This window comes from Leptonotus elevatus, chromosome 10, assembly GCF_054856555.1.
Source record: "Leptonotus elevatus isolate MCC_2025b chromosome 10, RoL_Lele_1.0, whole genome shotgun sequence".
NCBI lineage: Eukaryota > Metazoa > Chordata > Actinopteri > Syngnathiformes > Syngnathidae > Leptonotus > Leptonotus elevatus.
The window spans coordinates 3,747,348-3,771,598 of record NC_141248.1 but is presented as its reverse complement, the minus strand read 5'-3'; the positions used below and the strand labels follow the sequence as shown (position 1 = coordinate 3,771,598).

At 40.2% G+C, this 24,251-nt stretch overlaps 2 protein-coding genes and 1 long non-coding RNA gene across 3 annotated transcripts; 1 reads left to right on the top strand and 2 right to left on the bottom strand.

The window, feature by feature from the left end:
* The first annotated feature begins 1,972 nt into the window (after positions 1 to 1,972).
* LOC147166760 (uncharacterized) lies at positions 1,973 to 7,496 on the top strand. Its single transcript, XR_015096297.1, has 3 exons — positions 1,973 to 2,095; positions 6,883 to 7,023; positions 7,116 to 7,496. It is a non-coding gene; the product is annotated as an uncharacterized LOC147166760 (long non-coding RNA).
* On the bottom strand, positions 6,262 to 8,659 carry cytl1 (cytokine like 1). Its single transcript, XM_086087217.1, has 4 exons — positions 8,381 to 8,659; positions 8,262 to 8,306; positions 7,062 to 7,208; positions 6,262 to 6,966 (listed from the first exon to the last, which is right to left on the bottom strand). The coding sequence occupies exons 1-4, from the start codon at positions 8,525 to 8,527 to the stop codon at positions 6,865 to 6,867; spliced, it is 441 nt and encodes a 146-aa protein (XP_085943343.1). The 5' UTR covers positions 8,528 to 8,659; the 3' UTR covers positions 6,262 to 6,864.
* A 1,770-nt stretch (positions 8,660 to 10,429) lies between these two features.
* On the bottom strand, positions 10,430 to 24,163 carry LOC147166758 (limbin-like). The gene is made up of 23 exons (XM_086087215.1): positions 23,704 to 24,163; positions 23,540 to 23,609; positions 23,250 to 23,425; positions 23,094 to 23,150; positions 22,833 to 23,019; positions 22,643 to 22,743; positions 22,477 to 22,542; positions 22,250 to 22,384; positions 21,585 to 21,724; positions 20,982 to 21,306; positions 20,664 to 20,903; positions 18,955 to 19,130; positions 18,728 to 18,887; positions 18,287 to 18,463; positions 15,695 to 15,987; positions 15,308 to 15,482; positions 14,929 to 15,072; positions 13,911 to 14,138; positions 13,146 to 13,369; positions 12,981 to 13,068; positions 12,708 to 12,883; positions 11,455 to 11,538; positions 10,430 to 11,102 (listed from the first exon to the last, which is right to left on the bottom strand). Exons 1-23 carry the CDS (start codon positions 23,929 to 23,931, stop codon positions 10,715 to 10,717), a joined length of 4,038 nt encoding a protein of 1,345 aa, XP_085943341.1. The 5' UTR covers positions 23,932 to 24,163; the 3' UTR covers positions 10,430 to 10,714.
* Positions 24,164 to 24,251: the final 88 nt, after the last annotated feature.

The window sequence follows — 24,251 nt, the reverse complement described above, 5'->3', positions numbered from 1 at the left end:
ATGTTGAAATATTGAGCAGAAAAGGTCAACTAACAGCCTGCTTGGATTTGTCTTTCACAATGTCAGCTCATAAAAAAATCATATTTCATCTCAACATCTTAAAAGACTATACCCAAAATGAAATATTTGAGTCATATGTCTTCATATTTGTCACTGTCAGGCCTGTACTTGAGTCCTGTGATGTCAAAGCAAATCTAGCATTATTAATGAAATAGTTATATAATAAATCAGTGTTCAGCCATCTGCTAATAAAGATATCAGCACAAATGTCTTGCTGCTGCACATATTGAAAATATTCTAAAAAAGCACAGCATCTGCAGAAAAGCAGCTGTTCCTAACTCATTGACAACAGTAATACATCGAGTTATAATTAAGTAAAATGAAAATAATAAATGATTTCATGTATTCTGTATATAGTTATAAAATGAACACATTCAATAATATTTGCTCTTGATCAAAACTAAATTTGCTGAAATAGTATCCATCATCACCATTAGCTACTCCAAATGGTGATTATGGTGGTTATTCTCTGTATTGCACATATTGTCACTAAATCATAATTTCCATTAAGTGTAAATATAGTTCCACACTTTCACTTTTGTTTGGCGCTGTATTTATTTACAAACATTGCCTCATTGGAGGAATGAGGCTGTAAAAAACGTACCTTTTTTTCAACTGCAGTGGCCTATAGTGTCCACAAGAGAGCAGTGAAAGACATAAGTGTTAGGAATTTAAATGTTTAAACACATTCACAGTAAATTACAAAAAAAGTCTACACACGCCTGTTGAACTTTTCCTACATAGCTAACCATAACCAGAAGAATACAACTTGAAAAAAAGGTTTGCTAGGGTAAGTAATAATAAAGTGATTGCAAAAGTCTGCACACCCTCTTATAACTGGGATGTGGTTGTTTCGAACTGACCAATAACAATAATTTCTAAATCAAATTAAATGGTTGTCAGCACACACCAGTTACCATTTAAATTGCCTCTGATTAAACCCAAATACATTAGAGATGTTCTAGTAGGCTTTTCCTGTCATTTTTTTGTCTTTCTATCAGAAGCCTGAACGTTTTGTACTCACACTGACTGCTTTTTGAAAATGTTCAGAATTCCTTCAACCTTGTCTAAGGTTTCAGTTCCATCTAAAGAAAAATATCATACTAGCACCTTTGGTGATGAGCGGTGTTGTGTTTTGCGCCAAACATACCTTCTGGAATTATGGCCAAAAAGAACAATCACGGTTTTTAATTGGACACATTTTCCCTCATGTGTTGCTAAAGTGCAATTATGAACATGATGTCTTCTCAAACAAAAAATAGCAAAAATACAACAAAGCAATGAGTTGTACAAACTATAAGTCACTTTCATGGTGGAAAAAGATTGGTCTCTTTTTTATAGCATGAAAAAAAGAAGAATTGAACAGGGGTGTGTAGACTTTCGATATCCACTTTACTTTTAACAACCACTGCCGTAGTTACAGTCATCACCACATTGAGAGTGTTTAATGACGTTGACGTTAAAATGACTAACAGCCTTCATTTATCATGATTTGGCCTTAAGAGCCCGTGACTGACTGACACAAATGAGTAATTAGCCCCACATACAAATAATGGAGCTATTATAATTTTTTATTATTATGGCATTTTTTAGGCATCTTTACAATTGGCACAGTTTCAGTCCATTATTCCAGCTTGGGTAAAACTATAACACGAGCATCCTAGCCACATTTACTGTGTAACATAATTATAACTAGAGTTTTACAAACATCTATTTTAAGGAGAAACATTTTCTTATGTGGACTAATGAGGCAACACGTTTTTTTTAAGATGCAATAAAAAGTGCTTAATGTGATGGAAAATTGCCTGAAAGCCCTTTAAAGCACAAGTGAATCACAAAGTGCATCAGTGATCCTTTAATGTAAATAGGTTTCTGATCTGTACTTTACGAGCTCATTTATTTCAACAAAGCAGAGAATGATTACTGCGACCCCCTGGGCAAAGTTTTTCTGTTTTATGATCCAGCGTTTAACATTTTTGGTGCAGGGTCACAGAACATTAAATTGGGAAATTATCCGGACGCCCGCTGACTGAAGGTTTTATTCTCATTTTGCCTTAATGATACAAAACAATGTGAATTCTGCAGCCCTGTAATGATGATGATCAATAAGCACAACAATTACATTTTATGACTAACATTTTTTTTTAACAAGCCTCATGCTGCTCACTAACATTTTGGTGTTGGCAGGGTTCCTTCATTAGAAGTGCAGCTTCATGTGGTTAAGAGGTACATTTGAATCCGATTTGCTTTACTATGAGCAACAAACATGCTTGTTTTGAAAGGAGCATAACTTCAACTCAAAAGTTCTCTTGTCGACCTTCTAAAATAATTGCCTATGTCATATTATTTCAGAAAACATAACAAAATGGAACCACATTCTGATTATCATATATTATCAATTAGACCTACTCCATTTTCGAATATTTTTTTTATTTAATTGGATTTTTTTGTTGTCAAAATATTACTTAGGCCATTATTTTAAGAGGTTGATGATATACGAAATATTTACACAGACAGGTATAATAGCATATAACATCATTCTAAACAAGTGTGAAGAATTTTTTTATACACTTAAAATTATATGAATCAAATTGCGATTTCACTTATTGTGGCACATTATTCAGTAATATGATGATATTTTTATTAAACGTTAAAAAGAAGATGTGAAATGCAAAAACACTTTAGACAACTCTAAGTTGACAAATGCTGACAAGCACCGCCATCTTGTGGCAAGTAGCGGTAATGTACTTTTGCAATTACACTACATGCATTTTTCTGAACTAAAAAGGTGACACCGTTGTGCTACTGGGGAAAGTATTGCAGGGCATTAGGTGTTTTGATCAAGACCACATATATCATAAGTCTATTTGCTCATGCCACGGCACCAAAAGGCCAACAGCTCCATTAAACCTGCAAAAATTTCTGTCACGTACTTGTTTTGTACTTTGTGACTTTGACTATGTGATCTCATAAATCTCATAAAAGTACATGGGAAAATGACATGGTTTGATCACATCAAGACATTACCTTTTTCTTTCTTTCTTTCTTTTCTTAAAAAAAAAAAATCTAACTATGGAACTAAACTCCGTTCCAAAAAGTCAAAACAGGGCAAAACCTTCAGATGTGAAGCTGAATTTCAACTTTGGGTATGACAATAACACAAATATCCAAAACTGTGAGGAATATATGGAAAGGCCCAGACAGAACATTAACCTAAACCTGATTAAAAATGGAGAGGGAGACCAAATTGGGGCTGTGCACAAGCGATACTGTCGTCATCTGTTTGGAGCCCCTTTTCAAATGAAGTGCCGGTAAATGAAAAAGAATGGTAAAAGAATGGAAATGGCTGTTGTGAATACTTCCTTCCAGAAGAGGCAGGAACAAAGGGTGACCTACAAGAGTGGAGGTAGGAGTACACAGGTAGACGGTGTCATCTGCAGGAGATCTGCGACTGCAAAGTAGTGGTAGGTGAGAGTGTAGCCAGACAGCATAGGATGGTAGTGTGTAGGATGACGCTGGTGGTGAGGAAGACAAAGACGGCAAAGGAATCATGGAAGCTGAAAAAGGAAGAGTGTTGTATGACTTTTAGGAAGGAGTTGAGACAGGCTCTGGATGGTCAGGAGGTGCTTCCAGATGATTGGACAACTACAGCAATGATCAGGGAGACAGGTAGGACAGTCCTTGGTGTGTCATCTGGAAGGAAATGAGATAAGAATACTTGGTGGTGGAATGAGGAGGTGCAGAAGTGGATCCAGAGAAAGAGGTTAGCTAAGAAGAAGTGAGACACTGAGAGGACTGAAGAAAGTAGAAAGGAGTACAGGGAAATGCAGCGTAAGGTGAAAGTAGAAGTGGCAAAGGCCAAACAAGGGGCTTACATTACTTGTATGCTAGGTTGGATAGTAAGGAGAGAGAGACTGATCTATACAGGTTGGCAAGGCAAAGAGACAAAGAAAGGAAGGATGTGCAACAGGTTAGGGTAATAAAGGATAGGGATGGAAGTGTGTTGACGGATGCCAGTAGTGTGATGGGAAGATGGAAAAAGTACTTTGAAGAGTTGATGAATGAGGAAAATGAGAGAGAACGAAAAATAGAGAGGACGGGAGACGTGCAGAGTTGTGGCAACTAGAGGAATAAAGCTGATGAGCCACACAATGAAGCTATGGGAAAGAGTAGTTGAAGCTAGACTGAGGGCAGAGGTGAACATTTGTGAGCAGCAGTATGGGAAAACATAAGAGTACCACATTTGCTTTGAGGATGTTGATAGAGAAGTACAGAGAAAGTCAGAAGGAGCTGCATTGTGCCTTTGTAGATCTGGAGAAAGTTTACGACAGGGTGCCCAGAGAGGAACTGTGGTTTTGTATGAGGAAGTCTGGAGTGGCAGAGAAGTATGTTCAAGTGGTGCGGGACATGTATGAGGACTGTAAGACAGTGGTGAGGTGTGCTGTAGGTGTGACGGAGGAGTTCAAAGTGGAGGTGGGACTACATCAGGGATCATCTTTTAGCCCCTTCTTGTTTGCGATGGCAATGGACAGGATGACAGACGAGGTTAGACAGAAACCTCCATGTACTATGATGTTTGCAGATTAAATTGTAATCTGTAGTGAGAGCAAGGAATAGATGGAGGAGAAGCTAGAGGCGTGGAAGTTTGCCCTGGAAAGGAGGGGAATGAAGGTTAGCCGTAGCAAGACGGAGTATCTGTGTGTGAATGGGAGGGACACAAGTGGAAGAGTGAGGTTACTGGGAGAAGAGACCAACAAGGTCGAGGAGTTGACGTATTTGCGGTCAACAGTCCAGAGCAATCGAGAATGTGGAAAATAAGTGAAGAAGCGTATGCAGGTAGGCTGTAACGGGTGGAGAAAAGTGTCAGGTGTGGTGTGTGATAGAAGAGTTTCCGCTAAAATGAAAGGAAAGGTTTATAAAACTGTGGTGGCACCAGCCATGTTGTTTGGTCTGGAGACGGTGCCACTGAGGAAAAGACAGGAGGCAGAGCTGGAGGTGGCAGAGATGAAGATGCTGAGGTTCTCTTTGGGAGTGACCAGGATGGATAGAATCAGGAATGACTACATCAGAGGGACAGCAAATGTTAGAGGCTTTGGAGATAAAGTCAGAAACGCCAGACTGAGATGGTTTGGACATGTCCAGAGGAGAGATAGTGAGTGTATTGGCAGAAGGATGCTGAGTTTCCAAATGCCAGGCAGGAGGTCTAGAGGAAGACCAAAGAGGAGGTTTATGGATGTAGTTAAAGAGGACATGAAGGAAGTTGGTGTGAGAGCAGAGGATGCAGAGGACAGGGTTAGATGGAGGCAACGGATTCGCTGTGGTGACCCCTGAAGGGAAAAGCCAAAAGGAAAAGAAGAAGAAGATTAACTCATTCGCTGGCAGCCATTTTTACTGAAGCAACCCCCTTCTCTCCCGGCTGTTTTACTGGATTTTGACAGATTTTGCAAGGCCCACGGAATACTGTGTTCTATTGCTATAAAAACATGGAACCTACCAAAAGAAAGATTAGAGTCTCTTCTTTCATCAGGAAAAAAGTGTATTTCTATCGGTTTCCGTTTTGCAGCAATTAGCATTAGGATATAGCTAAGTTTCATCATTATTCACAAATCTGTTTAAAACAGTGGGGGGAAAAGCCTTTTGCAACATGGCCCTGGTTGATCTCTTATACTCTGCTGCTGGTTATTTTTGTAATAACTACAAATTGCTCCAAGCATTCTCTTTAGTTCAGAGGCATTAAAGCCTTCTGTATGCTCTCGCATAAAAAAAACACATAAAAAACATAAAAACGTCTTTGGGAGCACCATAATATTTCAAATAAAATATATTTATACGTTTTGGGGAGCAAATGAGTTAAGGTGCATTGTTCTAAGAAGTCAAAAACAAATTGCAGTAGACCGTACTAGTTAGCCCCAAGGTCTGTTTTTAGAATAGCTCACTAATGATGAGACACTGTAACTTATTAAGAATTAAAACAGAAGAAGAATTAACAATAATATTTATTAATTTATTTATATTTAACATGAAAAATATTTCTACATTTTGTTTAAAAAATTATGCTCAATGGAGATAAAAATGCTGTTGGTATTTACCAAAATAGTTTAAAAAAGGTCATTTTAGAGATGCAATTTTAATACTGTCTTAGAATCTCATATCGGCTCTAGTCAAGATGTGCCATGTTGAAATAGTGAAAAAAAATGTAATACTAGGCAGTTATTATGAAACAACTAAAAGTTTATTTTGTTGTTTTGGGGATCGAGGGATATAATCAAAACAAGGACAAAAGCTAAATAGACGAGAACTTACATTGTAATGTAATATGAAATATTATATGATATTTGAATAAAAACAGTCAGTGTTGGCTTGCTGTGAAGCAGTGCTGGGCTGTCTGTGAGAGAAAAAGTGATAACAGAATTCCTTGCATCACATTTTCAAGCAGTGCATTGAACTTTACAAATGTCCCCAGAATGTTGCTCCCTGAAGACCTGTTTAGTAGGTAGAGCAAGGGTTATGGCAACACAGCCTATTTCTTTTAATGACACACAAAGCTTTGATCAGTAAACGAAGGCTAAGGCCCTCACTTAAGCATCTCTTACGGGTTTATTATTTCAATGTTAGCGTCGGCACGGTTGGCATTCAGCAAATTTCCTGTGGAAAATTCTGCCGTCCTTGCAGGAATGTAACCATGCATGTCCACTAAACATGCACGAGTCAGCGCAACATGCTTCCAACTGAATACATTGCATGGTGTGTTTATGTACATATTGCTTTTACATTTGACTGTGTTAGGGTTACTCCTTGAATTGCTTATCTCTCCTCCTGCAGAAGCTGAAGTCTGTCCTCCGCATAGTGAGGCCTGCTGTGTCCAGTGTCGATAGCCTCGCAGTCGTCTGTGAAAAACACCAAGTCCTGCCAAAAGCAATAAAGACGCAAGGTCACCTCGAAGCGGCAAAACAAAGTCTACCAGTGAGTTGGAGGCTACACGGAGTTTAAGATGCTCTCACCCGATAGCAAATTCTTGTGATGATGGCGTACAAGTTTTGAATTTTTGTTTTCAGTAGCACCATCCTGGGTCGCTCTCGGCAGTACTGGCTGGGATGGTTCACAAGCATGTAGAGGAAGTCACGGAGCTTGGTCGTGATGCAGGAGTTCTACAACGATAAAGACACCACATTCGTCTTGAAATGGCGCAAGCCAAGGCATGATCACTTGAGTTAACATAGAACTCCCTCATAACTACCAAAATATAAAAGCTGGCCCATCTCAAATGAGAATATCAGAAAAAAATTATTTTTATTTGTGTAGTTCAAAAACTGAAACTCAATATGCAGATTCACAGTAGACAATACTTTAAGGCTAATCTTTTGATTGTTTCTTATGAATGTTTTTTTTCAGCTGTAAGCCAAAATAAACAGAATTTAAAATAAAATAAAAATAAAAGGAAATGTTTTTCTTTGTCAATTGAATATACAATATGAATTTCACTTTTTGAATTGAACTATTGAAGTTATTAACAAATTGTGCATTATCTTATAGCAGTGCTACTCAACTATTTTTTTATTACACGACCCCCAAAGAAAATACCCCCCCCCCCCCTCCACCGACACACACTCTCTACCGCAATTCTAAATAGTGTCGCTTGTCTATAAAATTGCTCTAAGTACACTTCTGCAGAGGAGCTAATACTCCAGGCGCACCTCCGACAATGTGCCACTGCCACTTACTGTAGTGGATGTGCAATTACACTTTACCTTGGGATTCCCCCCCTCTCTGATATGACTGTGATGTATCATGTGAATTAATCTGACATCATTACATGTGTGTCATGTGCAGCATCTTTAGCTATCACTTTTTTTCTCATGTTGAGTAGTGGGGTCAGGCAAGGCGACCTCATCAAAATATTTGTGACATACTCCGGGTGCTTCTGCCAAATATAAACATAATAAGCACCAGGCAATGTTCAGTGTGATTGTTTATTCTGCCATTGTCTTCCAATGGACTAAGTTCTTGTCATATGGAAAATGTGAAAATTGTTCATTTAAAGTCACTTTTTTTGAAAAATAATTGAGCAGCCGCAACAAAAATCGCTAGTAATGACCAAAACTTGGCAACACTATCTGCTTTTGTAAACTAAATTGCCCCTAGTATAACAGCCTGTGTCGATGGCATAGCCGCACAGGTGTACATAAAGTTAGAAAACTTACATGAACATCAAGGAAGATGATTGGTAGCACCTCAGCACACGTTTTCTGCCAAAACAGAAGACGACACGAATGAGAAATTACAAACAACGTGACAAAGTAACGCAGTGGGGCGCTCTTACCGTGCGATGGTAAGTGTGAATCTTGTCTAACAGGGTCATCACTTCTTTGCTCAGGCTCAGCGATCTGGAGTAACAAGTCGGAGGTGCGCATTTAGACAGACTCACAAAGCTGAAGAAACATAACGCCACTGCCGATCTGACTCTCATGTTGACGATGATTTAGCTCAGTTAGTCGCTCACTGGTTGTTTGAAATGTGTGCGTTGTACGCTCAGCCGCAAAAACTACGGTAAGAGAGCGGGGTGCGACTTACTGCATTTTAAATAGAGGGATCGAGGGGGAAAAAAGTGGATGACGTGGCCTCATAGCAACAACGAAGTACCCCCCCCCCCCCCCCCCAACGTTTTTTGTTAAGTAAAGAAAAACTTAAGAACATCAGCACTTTTATTTTCACAGGAGAACTTAAGTCCAAATATTCCTATTATTACTGTTGCGTTTGTGGAATATGAATTAAGCAGCAAAATGCACAAAATTTTCATCAATCTCTAGGTGCTTCCATTTTTCACCTTGTCAACTGAAAATGACATCCCAGTGCCTAAAGGGCTCAGGTAACAACCAATCACGGCTCATCTGTTTTCTGGGGTTGGTCATGTGACGTTCGCAAGCTGAATCCTTGGACACTGTGAGGTCATTTATAGTCGACAGCAAGTGGCAAATTGGCAGCCTCCTGAGATGGATAAAAATGGGTGGATTTCGCTGCTTTATATTTCACAAACACAATGTTAATCAGAATACTTGTAGTGTTTTTGACTGGCAGAAACACATGCAAACTATTGTGAAGCACATTTTTGACTTGAGGTCCTTCATAGATGAGGTAAAAAAGAAAAGTAAGTTTAAACAATTATTGTAATAATGGAAAAAAGTCATTCACATCCTTAGTTCATTCATATTTATTTTTCATTATATTATATTTAATATATTATATTTCATATATTATATTAAATATTTAATCAAATGTTAAAAAATATTTTCGCTATTTGTACTGTATGTAAAATCAAACACATTTTAATAGGATAAAATGTATTTTTAAAAACAAGTTTTAACTAATTTTAGCAGGAAAAAATTCTAAATGAGTGCGGCAAGTCTTCATAATGTAAATGTTCAGTGGGCCTTATTACACGAGAAGTCAACCCAAAACTTTTCTTTGCAATAATTATGTTGCATGTGCCCCCACTATTCTAAACACAGTGCCCTGATTAATATTACATTTGTGGAATATGAGTGCAATATCAAAAACCTGATTTTATCCATTTCAGGGGGCAGGCAGGTTGCCAACTTCTGTCCACTGAAAATGACATTACAGTTGCTCAGGTAACAACGAATCACGGCTCAGCTTAAGGAAATAGGTGAGCCGTGATTGGTCGTTACCTGAGCAACTGTGATGTCATTTTCAGTCAAAAGCAGGTGGCAAAATATCCGCTCCCTGAGCTGGATAAAAACGGATGGATTGTGCTACTTAACTCCTTTGGCGCAAACACAATATTAACCAGAATACAATACCGTGTTTAGACTAGTGGAGCTGCATAGAACATATCATTGTAAAGTAAATTATTGGGTTGACTTCCTCCTTAAAAAAAAAATTGCAGACCAAACCCCTTTTCTAATCTATAGTAGCCTACACTATAAAAATACTTACCCTTTGGGCCAATGATTGCATATGAGACTGAACTTGAACACCCAAACCACAAAACCTCAAATGCAAAGTCTGCAAACGTTGTTATAATGGAGCATTTGGCATGTGCCTGTCACATGTCTGTTTGTAATTGGTTTATTTTTACTATATATATATATATATATATATATATATATATATATACACATATATATATATACACACACATATATATATATACACACACATATATATATATATATATATACTTATACACACTATGAGATCTATTTGTAAGGAGTTGGAAAGGAGTCACTATGTTTGAGGATGTGTCACCCACCTGTTGTTCATCACACAGCTTTTAACAATACAAAAAAAACAACAACAGATGAAAACGGTTCAAGTCAGCTGCTTGTGAAAGAAATAATACAAAGTGGAGTGCTACATAAGACTGCATTAGGACACAAGATACAAAATAGCAACTTCAAAAATGACCAAATCATGTGTTGCTTCAAATTTCAGGGTCGTGATTGACGTTGGTTCTACATTGCAGTAATGGTGCCAATGCTACATATTTATTTGCACTGTTAAAGCCAAGATATTTTTACAGACATTAAAAATATATTCTATAAAAATGGTGAAGCAGCAAAGGTAGTGAAACAAATTTAATTCAGTGCCAAACCCTTTGGCCAAGAGTTCTGTTAATTTTCATGATGAGTCAATGTCAAGTTTGGGGTTTTGGAGCCACACAACCTTTCTTCAAATTGAGGAAGTTCCTTTTCCTTTTTCTCTTGGGAGTGCAGATACTGACGTGGGATTGAGGTGGATCTCGAAAGACAAACAGCCTTTCTCCAGTGGCCTGGCAGATGACTTCCACATTGGCCGAGGTTAGAATCATATCTTCTTCTGCTGAGTTGTGCAGTATTTCATTCCCTTTCTCTATGTCGCTTTGGTTGGGAGCCTCACCGTGCTGCTGTGTCTTTTCACTGATGGCAGATTTACACTCGGGCACTTTTTCCTTGGTGAAGCTGCCCTTCTTCCCTTTTACCGCAAGTGGCAGACGAGAGCTGGGAAGAAGTCTTTCCATCAGGCTTTGCCTCTTTTCCTGGAGTCTGGAAGAGTACAAAGGAGCTGCTGTTTTAAAGGCCGCCGTGTACATGAGCTTACCTCGTACATGCGCGCCTCTGACGACATTTCACCTCAAGGACTTTCTGCATCATTGCACATCATTGCACATTGAAAATTCTAAGTTGTTTATTGTAATTACGCTACTGGTCACTTTATCTTTGCTTGATGACTCACCGCATGGTTTGCATAGCAACCTTTGGTCATTACAACAGCAATGTGTTTTGCATACTTGACCAATTCTGATTGAAAGGTTCACGTTTGACACATTGATGACCGCTGAGTTGATAAATGGCCTTGATGTTGAGACATGTCTTAATCTGGCAGCTGCTCACTCACCTCTCCTTTTCCACACGTGGCATGTTCAGCAGACTTTCGTGTACTAGGTCTTCCTTCAGTTTGACAGGAAGACGCAGATTAGGCCTGGTCAGAGAGTCATTAATGTCAGTAATGCGCTGTAACTGGATCAAGATGACATTCTAACCAACAGAACAGTATTGATAAATACATGTTGTTGTTTTATTAAGACCCATTTCAAAAGCAATATCTTTACAAAAGTAATGTTGAGTTTTTGAATGACCCTGCCAATTATTGTTCATTCATGAAGCGGTTCCAAAAATGGATGGATGGATGGACCTGTTACACTGAAAAAGCACCTTTTCATAATGGAGTGTTACTATAACAGTAAATGTCATCAATTTGAGGTTTCATTTTTTGCAAAACCATGGGGTTTTGCCCGCAAGTTTGTGACATATGATTGACATCTCATAAATCATGCCTTCTGTCTCTGATTGGTTGTTTTCCCCTTGTGCACCTTGGTTTCTTGTAAATCTAATTTGAGGCACAAGGTGAGATCAGAGAAAGGAACTTTTTTTTCCACAGATCATATTAGTCAAACAAACATGACAAAACAAACATGACAAAACGTGTTTTTCCAAATTTCGCTTTAATGCTTTCTTTACACATCAAAATATAACAAAACATTTTATTTTTTTTGGACAACTTTATCTTAACGAGATGTTAGATTAGGCAGTTTAAAAAAAGTAATTTATAAACTGTGAAAAGCATAAAAAGTAAAAGGGAGAAAGAAAAGAAAAAGACTGCCTCTTTAAAAATCTCTTCACTGCTTTTACTTCTCAGATCCAAAATACCTCATCCATGAGACATTAGTCAGCAGTAATCTAATCCCAACTCAGGCAGGGCCAGATTTGACCGAATGACGACAATTTCACTTTGTTCATCTTAGTTCAGGGGAAAATGTCCCTGTTTCACACAGCATTCATTGTTCACATTTCAGCCAATGGGCAGAGTTTATCCCGGCTCTATTTCCTTTTGAATTAATGTAAAAATACTTTATAAAACAACAATTTCAATTGACTGTTTAGTTTGTGAAAGACTGGCACAGATGCTAAATCTGAGGCAGAGGGAACAAATGGAAAATATTTAAAATACACTGTAAATTGGATGTGCTGTGCTTCAAAAATAGCATTGCCATTTTTTGACAGTAATATTCATGCTTAATATGAAATGCATTCCAATTTCCAATTAGTGCGACTGAAATAACAGATTATGATTATTAACGCAATGCTTACCCAGAATGCTCATGCTCTGTGGACGAGGAACCAAGATGTTGTTTGGGACAGATGGCATCAGTGATAGAAAGAAGTTCACTCTCGGCCATCGTGGGGACCAGTAGACGCAGAAGCTCAAGGAGAACCTCAACAGGCATCCGACACTGTTTTACTAGTTCTGATGCAAAAAGAAGGTCCTAAAATACAGAAATGACCACAAAGAAAAATATCCCAGTTAAAAAGATGCACATATAGTAGAACTGCCATCGAGTTTGGATGAGTTTGTATTTGAACCTGGTCGCAGTTTGAATAAAGTCTCTTGAATGCCATTTGTTCTCTTAGATCTTCCATAGTCTGACTGCCTGTCGTCATCTCCTGCAACCTGATACATCAGTTTTAATACGTTAAAAAATAAAAAAATTTAAAGACTGTAGTGACCCCGAGACACTGAAGACCCACCTGATAGTCAACGTTGTGATGACTTGTTCACACTTATTTAGAGCCTTCTGGAGGATGGATGACATTCGGCTGTCCTGATGCAGCCCAAACAGCTCGTCCTCCTTGTGGCCTGCCTCTGCCGCATCGGCGTCCTCTCTGTGTGTTTGAGTTGACCGATGAATCGTTTCCAGTTGGTCCAGTTCTCCATTCTCCTCCTGGAGCTGACGTTCTGCTTCCTCAAGGCCCTGCAAGAAAACAAGCAAAAAGCTATAATGTCATATGAATGAAAGTGCATGAGGTAAAAATAAGGCCTAGAACAAAACAGAATTGACTTAAATATCTGACAAATAAACCCTCTTCACATTTGTTTTAACAGTTTTATTAAATTAAAACAGTCTTGGAAAAAATAATATTATATGATATAATACATATTTAAAATATTAAATATCAAATGTAACACAAAACTTTTGCTGGAAGGCAAAACATTACTGGAAGGCAAATCATGTCACGTCCAGGGTTTCCTCCAGCGTTTTACAAGGCTGGCGGCCCGCCAGGCTTTCCTTGCCAGGCTAATAATGGATTTCGGTCAGCGTCGTCTGGCGTACTGCACGTCGTCGGCACTCACATGTGTTTGTTATTGTAGTTCTAGTTTTCAGTGGAGTAAAGGTACACTGCATCAAGCTATGAGCTGTTTCTAATATTTTGGTTAACCAACTACAATTAAGGGGCAGCCCTAGCCAAAGCAAAACAATCCCACAATTAAACTTGACATCAAATCCATCTTACCAGGCAATGCCTCTGTATACTTTGGGCCATTTCTTGTCTCGCCAGACTCTTGGTCTCTCGAAGGTGATGAATTAGTAGGCTGTGCAGGGTGTGCAGTGCTCTGGACGTCTCCAAGACTTTGGTCCTCCTCTCAGCCTTCTGGTAGTGGACGGCAGCCATCTGCACTGCCAGACTGTCGGCCTGAGAACGCAAATAGTTCTCTCTCTCCTCTCTCATCTCCTCCTCGACCTGCAGGGTACAGTTGAAAAAAAAAGAAAGAAGAAAGCTTCACCTCAAATTACCTCATGATTCATTCAGACAAGAAATCTTGAATACTTATACACTACAATATTTTGGCACGCTACTTAACTAATTTGCTCCCAAGAACATATAAATACTTTCTATTTGAAAGTGTCCCAAAGACGTATTTATACGTAAATTTCTTTTTTTTATGCTAGAGCATTTTGATGCAGCCCCTCAACTGTACAAAACAGTTGCACAATGGTAGTTATAACAAAAACAGCCAGCAGGTGGCGGCAGAGTATAAGAGATCAACCAGTGCCATGTTGAAAGCAAGCTGATTTCCCCACAGTTCTAAGCAGATTTGTGAATAATGATGAAACTTAGTTATATTCTAATGCTAATTGCTGCAAAACGGCAACAGATAGAAATATACTTTAATTCCTGTTTAAAGAAGGGACTTTAATCTTTTTTTTTGGTAGGTTCCATGCAATAGAACACAATATTCTGTGGGCCTTGCAAAATCAGCCGGGAGCGAAAGGGATTGCTTCAGTGAAAATGGCTGGGAGTGAATGAGTTAATAATCAGTTTGGTCTTTATTTGGATCAAAAATGATCTTACTAACTGATTAAATCAATGTCACACTTAAAAGTGTTGAAATGAGTCTAATGTCCTGGAGGTGTAACAGTCATATGACCTGATTACTTCTGTCCACATTGTGGTTTTTTTCAATTGACATGTCATGAAATAAAATAATCACCAAACTACAAAACTGCACATTATTGTTCCTGTCTCTTACCTTGTTTATAACACAATTATCCATCTCCCTTGCCCTCTTTTTCTCCAACAGCTGGATCTGGTCTTGAAGCTTTTTCTGGAAGTGAACTAGGTCGGATGTGGCTTGTGTTTTCTGACTGGCTTTCCTATTGAAATGTGCATCTGTCTGTAATAAAATGAAACTGTGCAGTTTAGAAAGAATCCAAGCCTGCTGTCCTGGTGCGATTAGAAATCAAATCACTCTGTGCACACTTTCGTCCAGCAGCTTCATAATTGATACCAATCACAGTGGGACGCAACCGGGACAAGAAGTAGGCCTACATAAAAATATCACTATCTAACCCGTTGGACTTGAGCAGCAAATCACAGAAGCAAGTTGATGATGTTTATGATGTGTTCACCATTTGTTGCTCACTGTCCTTCCTCCTAATTGTGAGGCAGGTGTGGACTTTGGTTCTGGACACGGCATGGGGCAGCATGAGGCATCGGTCCATCACAGAGAGACACTTCTGGAACTCAAGTTTCGTGGCCAGGCGCTCATCGTCAGAGAGAGTCAGCTGGGATGAGCACAGACATCTGACAAGGACACATACGAGGACAGTCAGGCTAAATGCGACAAAGGCTTCCGATAGTTTGCTTTTAACCCCTTTGCAACCTTAACTGAAATGTAAATTGCAATGAACAGTCAAAATATTGGACATACTGTAGGTATTAAATTGAAATTGGGCACTTGGACCTGCACAGTAAATCCATCTTAACTAGTGCCAGTGCATTATTACTATACTAACCTGAAGAAAGCCCTGCAGTGAGCCCTGAGCTCCCTCTGCTCTTGCAGCTCCCTCTCCATGGCTGTGTTCAAACTCTCTCTGGTGGTGCTGAGGGTGTGTAAGGCGGCTTTGCCTTCCTGGTGCAGCATCTCTTGGCCCTGCAGGAGAGTGCTCCCTCCTTGGCCTGCTTCCGGTTCGACTTGCAGCAGTGAGTGCTGCATGCTTGGCGGCAAGATTGTGAGCAGAGCCTGCATTGTAGAGGGCTGGATGGCTTTGACGTCTGCCATGGAGCTCTGGATTACCCGCATGGTCACCTTAACAACAGACAGAGGAAGTGTGTGTGGTGTAGTGTTTATCAGGGTTTCTGCAGGTATCATCAAATCTAATTTATTGCCATTTTTAATGCATCTTAAAACATCCGTGTCATACTGCATATACACACACATTAGGGCGTTACAATTAATCACATGATTATCATAGCCGGCCGTGGAACAGTGGACCAGCTCTACACCCTCGGCAGGGTCCTCGAGGGTGCATGGGAGTTTGCCCAACCAGTCCATATGTGTAGGCTTTCGACTGTGTCCCTCGGGGAGCCCTGTGGGGGGGTGCTTCGGGGAGCACGGGTACCGAGCCCCTCAATACGGGCTGTTCGGTCCCTGTACGACTGGAGTCAGAGTTTGGGCCGCATTGCGGGCAGTAAGTCAGATTCGTTTCCAGTGAGGGTTGGACTCCGCCAGGGCTGCCCTTTATCACCGATTCTGTTCATAATTTTTATGGACAGAATTTTTAGGCGCAGCAGAGGCGTTGAGGGGGTCCCAATTGGTGGCGTCAACATTGCATCTCTGCTTTTTGCAGATTATGTGGTGCTGTTGGCTTCATCAAGCTGTGATCTCCAACTCTCACTGAAGCGGTTCGCAGCAGAGTGTGAAGAGGTTGGGATGAAGATCAGCACCTCCACATCCGAGACCATGGTTCTCAGTCGGAAAAGGGTGGCATGCCCTCTCCGGGTCGAGGATGAGATCCTGCGCTAAGTGGAGGTGTTCAAGTATCTTGGAGTTTTGTTCACAAGTGAGGGCAGGATGCAGCGGGAGATCGACAGGCGGATCGGTGCAGCGTCTGCAGTGATGCGTGACCGAAAGAACAAGATCCCGGATACAAACGGACGACATTTGTTTCCTCCGCAGGGTGTCCGGGCTCTTCCTTAAAGATAGGGTGAGAAGCTCGGTCATCCGGGAGGGACTCAGAGTAGAGCCGTAGCTCTTCCACGTTGAGAGGAGCCAGTTGAGGTGGCTCGGGCATCTGGTTCGGATGCCTCCTGGACGCCTCCCTGGAGAGGTGTTCTGGGCATGTCCCTCCAGTGGGAGGCCCCAGGGATGACCCAGGACACGCTTGAAAGACAATGGCTACGTTCACACTGCAGGTCTTCATGCTCAATTCTAATTTATTTGGTGAAATACGATTTTGAGTAAGTGTTCACATTACCTATTAATTGCGACCTCAGTCTGGTCTGCTGTGTGGACGTAATGCGTCCCCAAAGTGACCCGCATGCGCAGTAGAAGATACAATGTCCCTCACAATGTTGTGTTTGCGGAAGTAAATACGTATGGACTTTTATAAGTCCATCATCGGGGCTCATATTTTTACCATCTCATATCTACAGAGGAGTGATGCAGGAGAAGGTAGAAATAATATGTTGTGAGAATGAGGCAAGCCTGTTTGAGCACCTCATCTAACGGAGGCCTCTCCTTTTTTTCTCCCTAACAATGACGTCATGTTATTGCCGCGCGTAATAAATGGCTAAAAATGAATAATATCATCACCACAAATGCCATCTTTATACTTCATGTTTCAAGTAGGATTAAATTAAAGTCAAATATAAAGTCACAACTGTTACTCGTAACAACTTTGCCGATTCACGTACGTCTCCCGAGCCGTGCAGACCCCGCGGATGCGTTAAGCATAAATCAAGCTCAATGCCCCGCCCGCGCGGAGCGCATATTGGACTTTTGATGACGTTGAGGTCAGATATATGCAACCTGGCAGTTCAGACTACGGTCGCATTGCAAAAATTCGGATACGTCTATGATCTAGGACCACATGTGAAAGTGGCCCAGGTCAGATATGAAAAAATCTGACTGACATAAAAAAGTCAGATACAGGTCGCATTTGGGCAAAAAAATCAGATCTGGGTTGCATTTGCCTGCAGTGTGAACGTAGCCTATGTCTTTCGGCTGGCCTGGGAACGCCTTGGGATCCCGCTGGAGGAGCTGGTTGAAGTGGCTGGGTAGAGGGAAGTCTGGGTTTCCTTGCTAAAGCTGCTGCCCCCGCGACCCGACCTCGGATAAGCGGTAGAAAATGGATGGATAAATTACAACTAGTCATCAGTCCCCATAAATACAATAATTTTTATCACATTTATTATTGCTAAATTGTGATATCCTGACTCCTTTCCACAACCAATTGGATGTAAAACTGTACAATTGTATTTAAATTTTTAGTGCCTCTCGACATTGTATGTTTCTTAATGTCATTTAAGGCCTTCATTTGAGCAAACCCCATTTAATGACTTTTAATGATTTTTTTAATGACCTGCGGAAACACTGATTTATGTACCTTGCGAATGTCAGCTGCACCTTCCTCGTCTAAGTTATTGATGAGCTCGGCAAGCTCCAAGCTTTGAGTTGTCAGTAGGTCCTGCCAACAGTGCAGATGTTGGGCTACTTCTATGCTTCCATCTTGATTCTTAGACAGGCCAGACAGGTCCCTTTGTCTCTGCATGTGGACCCTGAGCTGAAAAATGGAGGACACCAAATTACAATAGTACATGATGAACAGTAAATACAAGGCTGACCAAACATAATGTAATGTGTATTTGGGGATTCTTGGTTAAGCACTCCAATGTAAAATAAATAAAAGAGGTTATCAATTTTGTAAAGGCAGAATTTAGTTTTATGTAGCTCTTTCCTTTGATAACCTTACAATGCACAGATGTGTACACTGGGAGTAAAGTGTAGTAATACAGGGGATATATGAAACAAAAGTAATGCCCCAAACCATGTCAGAGATGAGCTCCCTCCGCTTCTTGACAAGTCCACAGCGCATGGCTCTCCTCTCTTGACTCAAAGCGTCATTCAGTCTCTGCCTCACCATCAACAGATCCTTCTGGGCTTTCTCCTGAAGCTGATTCAGCTTTTCAGCAGACACTGCGCTGCCTCTGGTGGAACATCACAATGCAATGCAGCTATGTGCCTTAACAGATGATAATATTGTAATAGCCCAACCTTCTGATGTGTGTCAACATGTTGTCCAAATTGCTGGAGGTGCCAGAGAAGGTTTCAGAAATGAGACTATTGAGGCTGTGCAGGCTGTGTAACAGGAACTTCCTCTGTGCATGGCGTTCAGCTAGCACATAACGCCAATTGGCAAGAATTACATCTAGAGTCTCCTCCAGCAGACCCTGGACACAGATGGATCATGAACTTGTAAAAGATGAAGACAGATTTATGTTTAAAGAGTTACATTACTGACGGCTTTAATGATGTTGATGCATGAAATAATGCAATAAATAATATTTAGTTTTATTAATAAGCAGTTTGTAAAATGGATGGATGTTTTTTTACATAATGAAAATGATTTATATATGCCTGATCTTAAAGCATAACTCATCACTTAATCAACTTTTTTTTTTTGCTGATAAACTGTATAAACCAGTGTCTACAAATGCTGTCTACAAGTCCGGGTCATTATTTTTTACATTTTAGTACATGTTTGTTTGAAGCTTGATTTGGAGGCAAAACTCGTGTGTTTGGTGCCATCTTAAGGTTAAACACTGAGATGAATACAATTTGGCTGTTTGTTCTCTCAGTACACGAGACGATACATACTAAGTCACTTGTTCCGCATGACGTAGTCGCTCCCGCAACCAACCGGCTCATTCTCGTACACGCCTCCTTAAACGGCTTCTTAGGGAGTTGCAGCTGTCAATCACAGCCAGACCACGCCCAACCCTCTTCCCATTCGCAACCCAACGGTCCTCCAGGCAACACCCTTTGAGCGCCGATTTCAAATCTTAGTGAAGGGTGGAGCAAGAGTCTGACTTCCTGTTGAGTAATCCTTGAAAGGACAATTTAAATTAACAACCTTTTGTACCATTCTAAAAGATGGTAGTCTCTTCGATTTTTCTTTTTTTTTAATAGCGATACATTTAAAAGGGACAAATAATGGAAAAAGTCACTTTTCATTGTTTGTATATAAACAGCTGGAGCTCCAGAGTGCCTGCCCACTCATTAATAAGTGTTTCGGGGAGTATCCATTTGGTGTATTTTGATGAGTGTGTCACAGGCATGTTATGAAGACACTTGGGATCTGTTTATTGAAATAATCAAATTGTGGGGGTAAAAGATGCACTCCTCTGAAACACTGGATATGCCTGTACTTGAGGAAGTGTATCAATAAAAATATACTATAAAGGGGAGCTCAACCTAAAAAAATATTCACAATAATATGTTCTATGCAGCCCCACTAGTCTAAACACAGTATTGTGATTAATATTGCGTTTGTGGAATATGAATTAAGCAGCAAAATCCACCCATATTTATCCATCTCAGGGGCTGCCATTTTGCCACTGAAAATTACATCACAGTTGCTTAGGGCTTAGGTAATGATCAATCACCGTTCACTTGTTTCCCGAGTTTGGTCAAGTGACATTTGAAAGCTGAACTGTGATTGGTCGTCACCAAAGCCCTGAGCAACTGTGATGTCATTTTCAGTCGAAAGCAAATGGTAAAATGGCCACCACCTGAGATGAATTAAAACAAGTAGATTTTGCAAAGGCTATATTATCAGAATGCCATGTTTAGAATATTGGGGGCCAAAAAAAAAGTTCACAATGACAGAAAATTTGGCCAGAATTTGAATCATTTTGAGAATTAATTTATATAATTATTGAGGGCCATACGATTTATAGTGACCTCAGCCACATGTTACTCACCTGACACTGAAAGTAACTGTGCTGAAGACTATTGGCAGCAGTCTTCTCCAACTCGCCCATCTTTGTGGCCTCCTCCAACTCCTCGGAGAAGATCTTATGAAGCTCCACACGTCGCCACTCGATGATCTGCTTCTGGACTTTTGCCGAGGCTTCTTCATGGCGGACCAACAAGATGCGCTGCAGGTGAGCCTGGCTCAGCTTGTGCAGCTTCTCCAGCAGGACACTACATTGGAGGAGCTCCTATAGTGAAGTCGACAATGAAATCAATCGAAATTAAAGCAACTGCCTGTATCTACAGACTACAGCATCCATCATCACCTGTTCTTCTGCATGTTGACACAGTTGCTCAGCCTGGGCCTTCTCTGCAGCTTCCCTGCAATGCTCTGCTTCCATCTCCTCCCGTGTTTCCAGGTTACACTTGCCTGCAAGCGCAGCCATGCGGGCACCTCGCTCCTCCTTCAATCGACCCTCCATACCCAGCAACTGCCCATGGAGCACGCTGAGAAGTCTCTGCTGAGCCTGGAGGCTGATCTGGCCACGGTAGCGCAGGCCTCCCAACAGGACAGAGAGAACATCCTTGTAGATCTGAATCCGAGTGGCCTCCAAGTTGTTTGTGGCGTGCAGCAGTGTGGACATTTCAAGGCTAACATGGTGAACATGCAGAGAAAAATACAAGTCACGTTAAATGTTTTGTTACACGAAACATTAGGGGTAAAATTACACAAAAAAAGATTCCCTGAAGAAAATGTGATCTTTTCAGAAAGCAGTGGCCAACAACCTTGTCTCGCCAGGGGAACAAATACTGTGCATACTGTATCTACTTTCACGACCTTGATCAATAAAGCTGAACTTTTATTTAATTCATTCAATTTCCAAATCTTATTTTAAAATGTGAACACACAGATATTATGTTTTGCTTACTTCTCCAGCGCCTGGTTCATGTTCTGCGGTTCCTCCAGCACCATGATGTCAACAATCTTGTCTTCGAAAGTTGCCTCATCTTTAACAGTCTCAGTCATGTTGCAGTCTGCATACTCTAGATCTGGATCATCACTGTTTATCTGTGGTACAAAAATAATAAAATATAATTTAAAATATTTATATAAATAGAAATTGTTGGCAATTTTAATTTTTTTAAATAAATTTTAATAAAGCACCAACTAATGGTAACTATTATGTCACAGCTGCCCTAAACGAAACCTATTGGTTATTTTATGGTTATGTAATGGTTAATACATGCCAGTGCTTTAACCTAAATGATTTTTTATGCAAAAATGTAATTTATGCAAGAGATACTGTACACATTTGATCATTGAAATCACAAGGCTCTTAAATCAATTAATTTGCAAATGTAGTGGGGGTTTTTTTTTCAAATAAAGCACATATTTTTCAACTAAAATGTATACTATAGTTATTGAAATAATTTTTTTAATTTTGATAAGTTCATTGAATTGGCAAAAATGCAGGTACAGAAAGATCAATTCAATTTGAAACTCCTCATTGCTGTCTAAAATAATACAGCATTTCAAGTTCACTGAAACTGAAAGAGAATTGCTTTGGATGGTTTGTACAAATTTTATATTCACCCTTTGCTGAAGAAGGTTCAACCTGATTCTTGGCCCAATAAGATTCATAGCTAGAAAGCCCAGCAACAGCAACACCAAACCAACAAAGAACCCACCAACAAATCCAGCAAAGTGCATACCATGGTTCGGATAAATCTAAAACAAAACAAAAATCAGTACATGCAAGTTTAAAATACAGTATACACTGTACTTTAATTGCCTATTTACCATGTAGAAGTAAAATTTACCCTGTCTGTGGAATTTACACGTAATGTCAGATTAGCTGTCAATGGACCAAACATGCTGACGTCGTTCTGTGGGATAAGAGACAAGATGGCGTTCCTTTATTATTTGTGGAAAAGGAGGTCTGCCTACCAATATGGCAACAGAAATGGCACACTAGAAATTACCTACCTGTGATAAGTTAGAGAAGGTGAGGAAAGCTGGAAGGTCCAGAACTCTGCTCTTATGACTTCTTATTTGAGCAGTATAATTAAGAATCATTTGGGATCCAGCTGAAACGTTTAAATAATAGGCTTGTAAAGAACATATTAAAAATGAGTTAGTTAGTTATTTATAGTAATGAACCAAAAGTCAGGCATACCGGATAAAGAATCAATGGCAAACACTTGGTATCCTCTCTCCACAACCCTGCCTTCAGTTTTTAGTGGTAGTATCCCAAATATGGAGTCACGGATAGCCACCTGAGAGAGGTTGGTGCCACCCACTGGGCTCAGGTTGTGAATCAGCAGGAAGAATGTCAGCTGTGGGGGGTCTGCTTCAGCTAGCACCTGCGGGTGTGGTCACATGGTCACTTCCAAGAACTGATTGATACAATTATATACTGCACATGTAACCAATATACCTGCGCACACTTGTTAAACTTGACCTTAAAAGCTGCTGGTGGTGTCAAACTCTGAAGCTGTAGAAAAATCCATAACATAAAATTATACATAATATTACTTTATTATCGAATAAACAGTCCAATAATTCTTGAGTTAGAAATTATGCAACGCATCACCTGAGGCAAAGTGTGGCCAGGATCGTGTCTTGTGAGTGAGCTTCTGCGATCTCGAAGTTGTAAAATGGCTTTCATGCGGCTAAAGGGTGTGTAGAAGGAGTGTGCCCATGGGTCAGGAGAAGCAGATGAAGAAACAGGCCTCTCAGCACAATATGGATGATAGAAATCCATCTTACCTATAATGTCACACAGTGCAAGAACATTTTGCTTACCATTACGATTCCAGAAAAGTCTGTAACATGATCTCTGCCCATATTCTGTACATTCAGTGAACATTTGTGTTTACATACAGTGTGTATGCAGCTGCAGTCCTGTTGGGTTCCCTCCAATGCGTTTGGTTTCAGAGTAGATGGAAATGCTCTGCCCAATATAAGACACACACAATATATACATTAAACACAAGTTAATTCAATGTTGTTCTTAAGACACAAACAATCAGTGACGGGCTACTCACTCCATACTTGTTGGACAAACTTCTTGTAGGCAATGATGCGCACCAGCATGTATCGTGACATGTTCCGTTACATGGAAGTTCAGGGCGAGCAACGCCTGGCGTCTCATTTTGTATGACGCTGGGGCACCAACTTGACGATGTACTTGTCGGATAAAAACACGACACTTGGAGGTTAACCAAAAAAGACCATAGCGTCACCTTTTCCGCCATCAAATGTACCAGAAGCATTCGTTTTAGCTCTCACTCGGGAAAGCCGCGAGTCAATGATTGCGTCGGTTCTGCTGTCGAAATACGATTGGGAAACTCCATAGTTTTAGGTGGCTGAATAACCAATGAATAGATTAAAACTGTTGGTCGAGGGTTTGCAGGTTTGCAGATTTCGTGTACATCCAACAACACTCCATTTTCCAAATATGCTGCTTCCCCCAAAACAGTTCCAAAAGTTAGGAAGGTTTTCAAAACAGTCGATTTTACCATCTGTATCCCGTTGTGTTTTTCACACTAAAATATTACAGGCCAAACGATACGCTAACTATAGATTTTCAGTG

What these genes read in the sequence shown, in the direction of transcription:
- cytl1 (XM_086087217.1), bottom strand. Translation starts at nt 8,527, where the DNA reads ATGAGAGTCAGATCGGCAGTGGCGTTATGTTTCTTCAGCTTTGTGAGT. An exon ending in TCATCTTCCTTGATGTTCAT is followed by an intron (nt 7,209 to 8,261) that starts GTAAGTTTTCTA and finishes TTATCGTTGTAG; the next exon opens with AACTCCTGCATCACGACCAA. An exon ending in TCACAAGAATTTGCTATCGG is followed by an intron (nt 6,967 to 7,061) that starts GTGAGAGCATCT and finishes TGCTTTTGGCAG; the next exon opens with GACTTGGTGTTTTTCACAGA.
- LOC147166758 (XM_086087215.1), bottom strand. Translation starts at nt 23,931, where the DNA reads ATGCTTCTGGTACATTTGATGGCGGAAAAGGTGACGCTATGGTCTTTT. An exon ending in GTGTAAATTCCACAGACAGG is followed by an intron (nt 22,385 to 22,476) that starts GTAAATTTTACT and finishes GTTTTGTTTTAG; the next exon opens with ATTTATCCGAACCATGGTAT. An exon ending in GGGAGCTCATCTCTGACATG is followed by an intron (nt 18,464 to 18,727) that starts GTTTGGGGCATT and finishes TCCATTTTTCAG; the next exon opens with CTCAGGGTCCACATGCAGAG.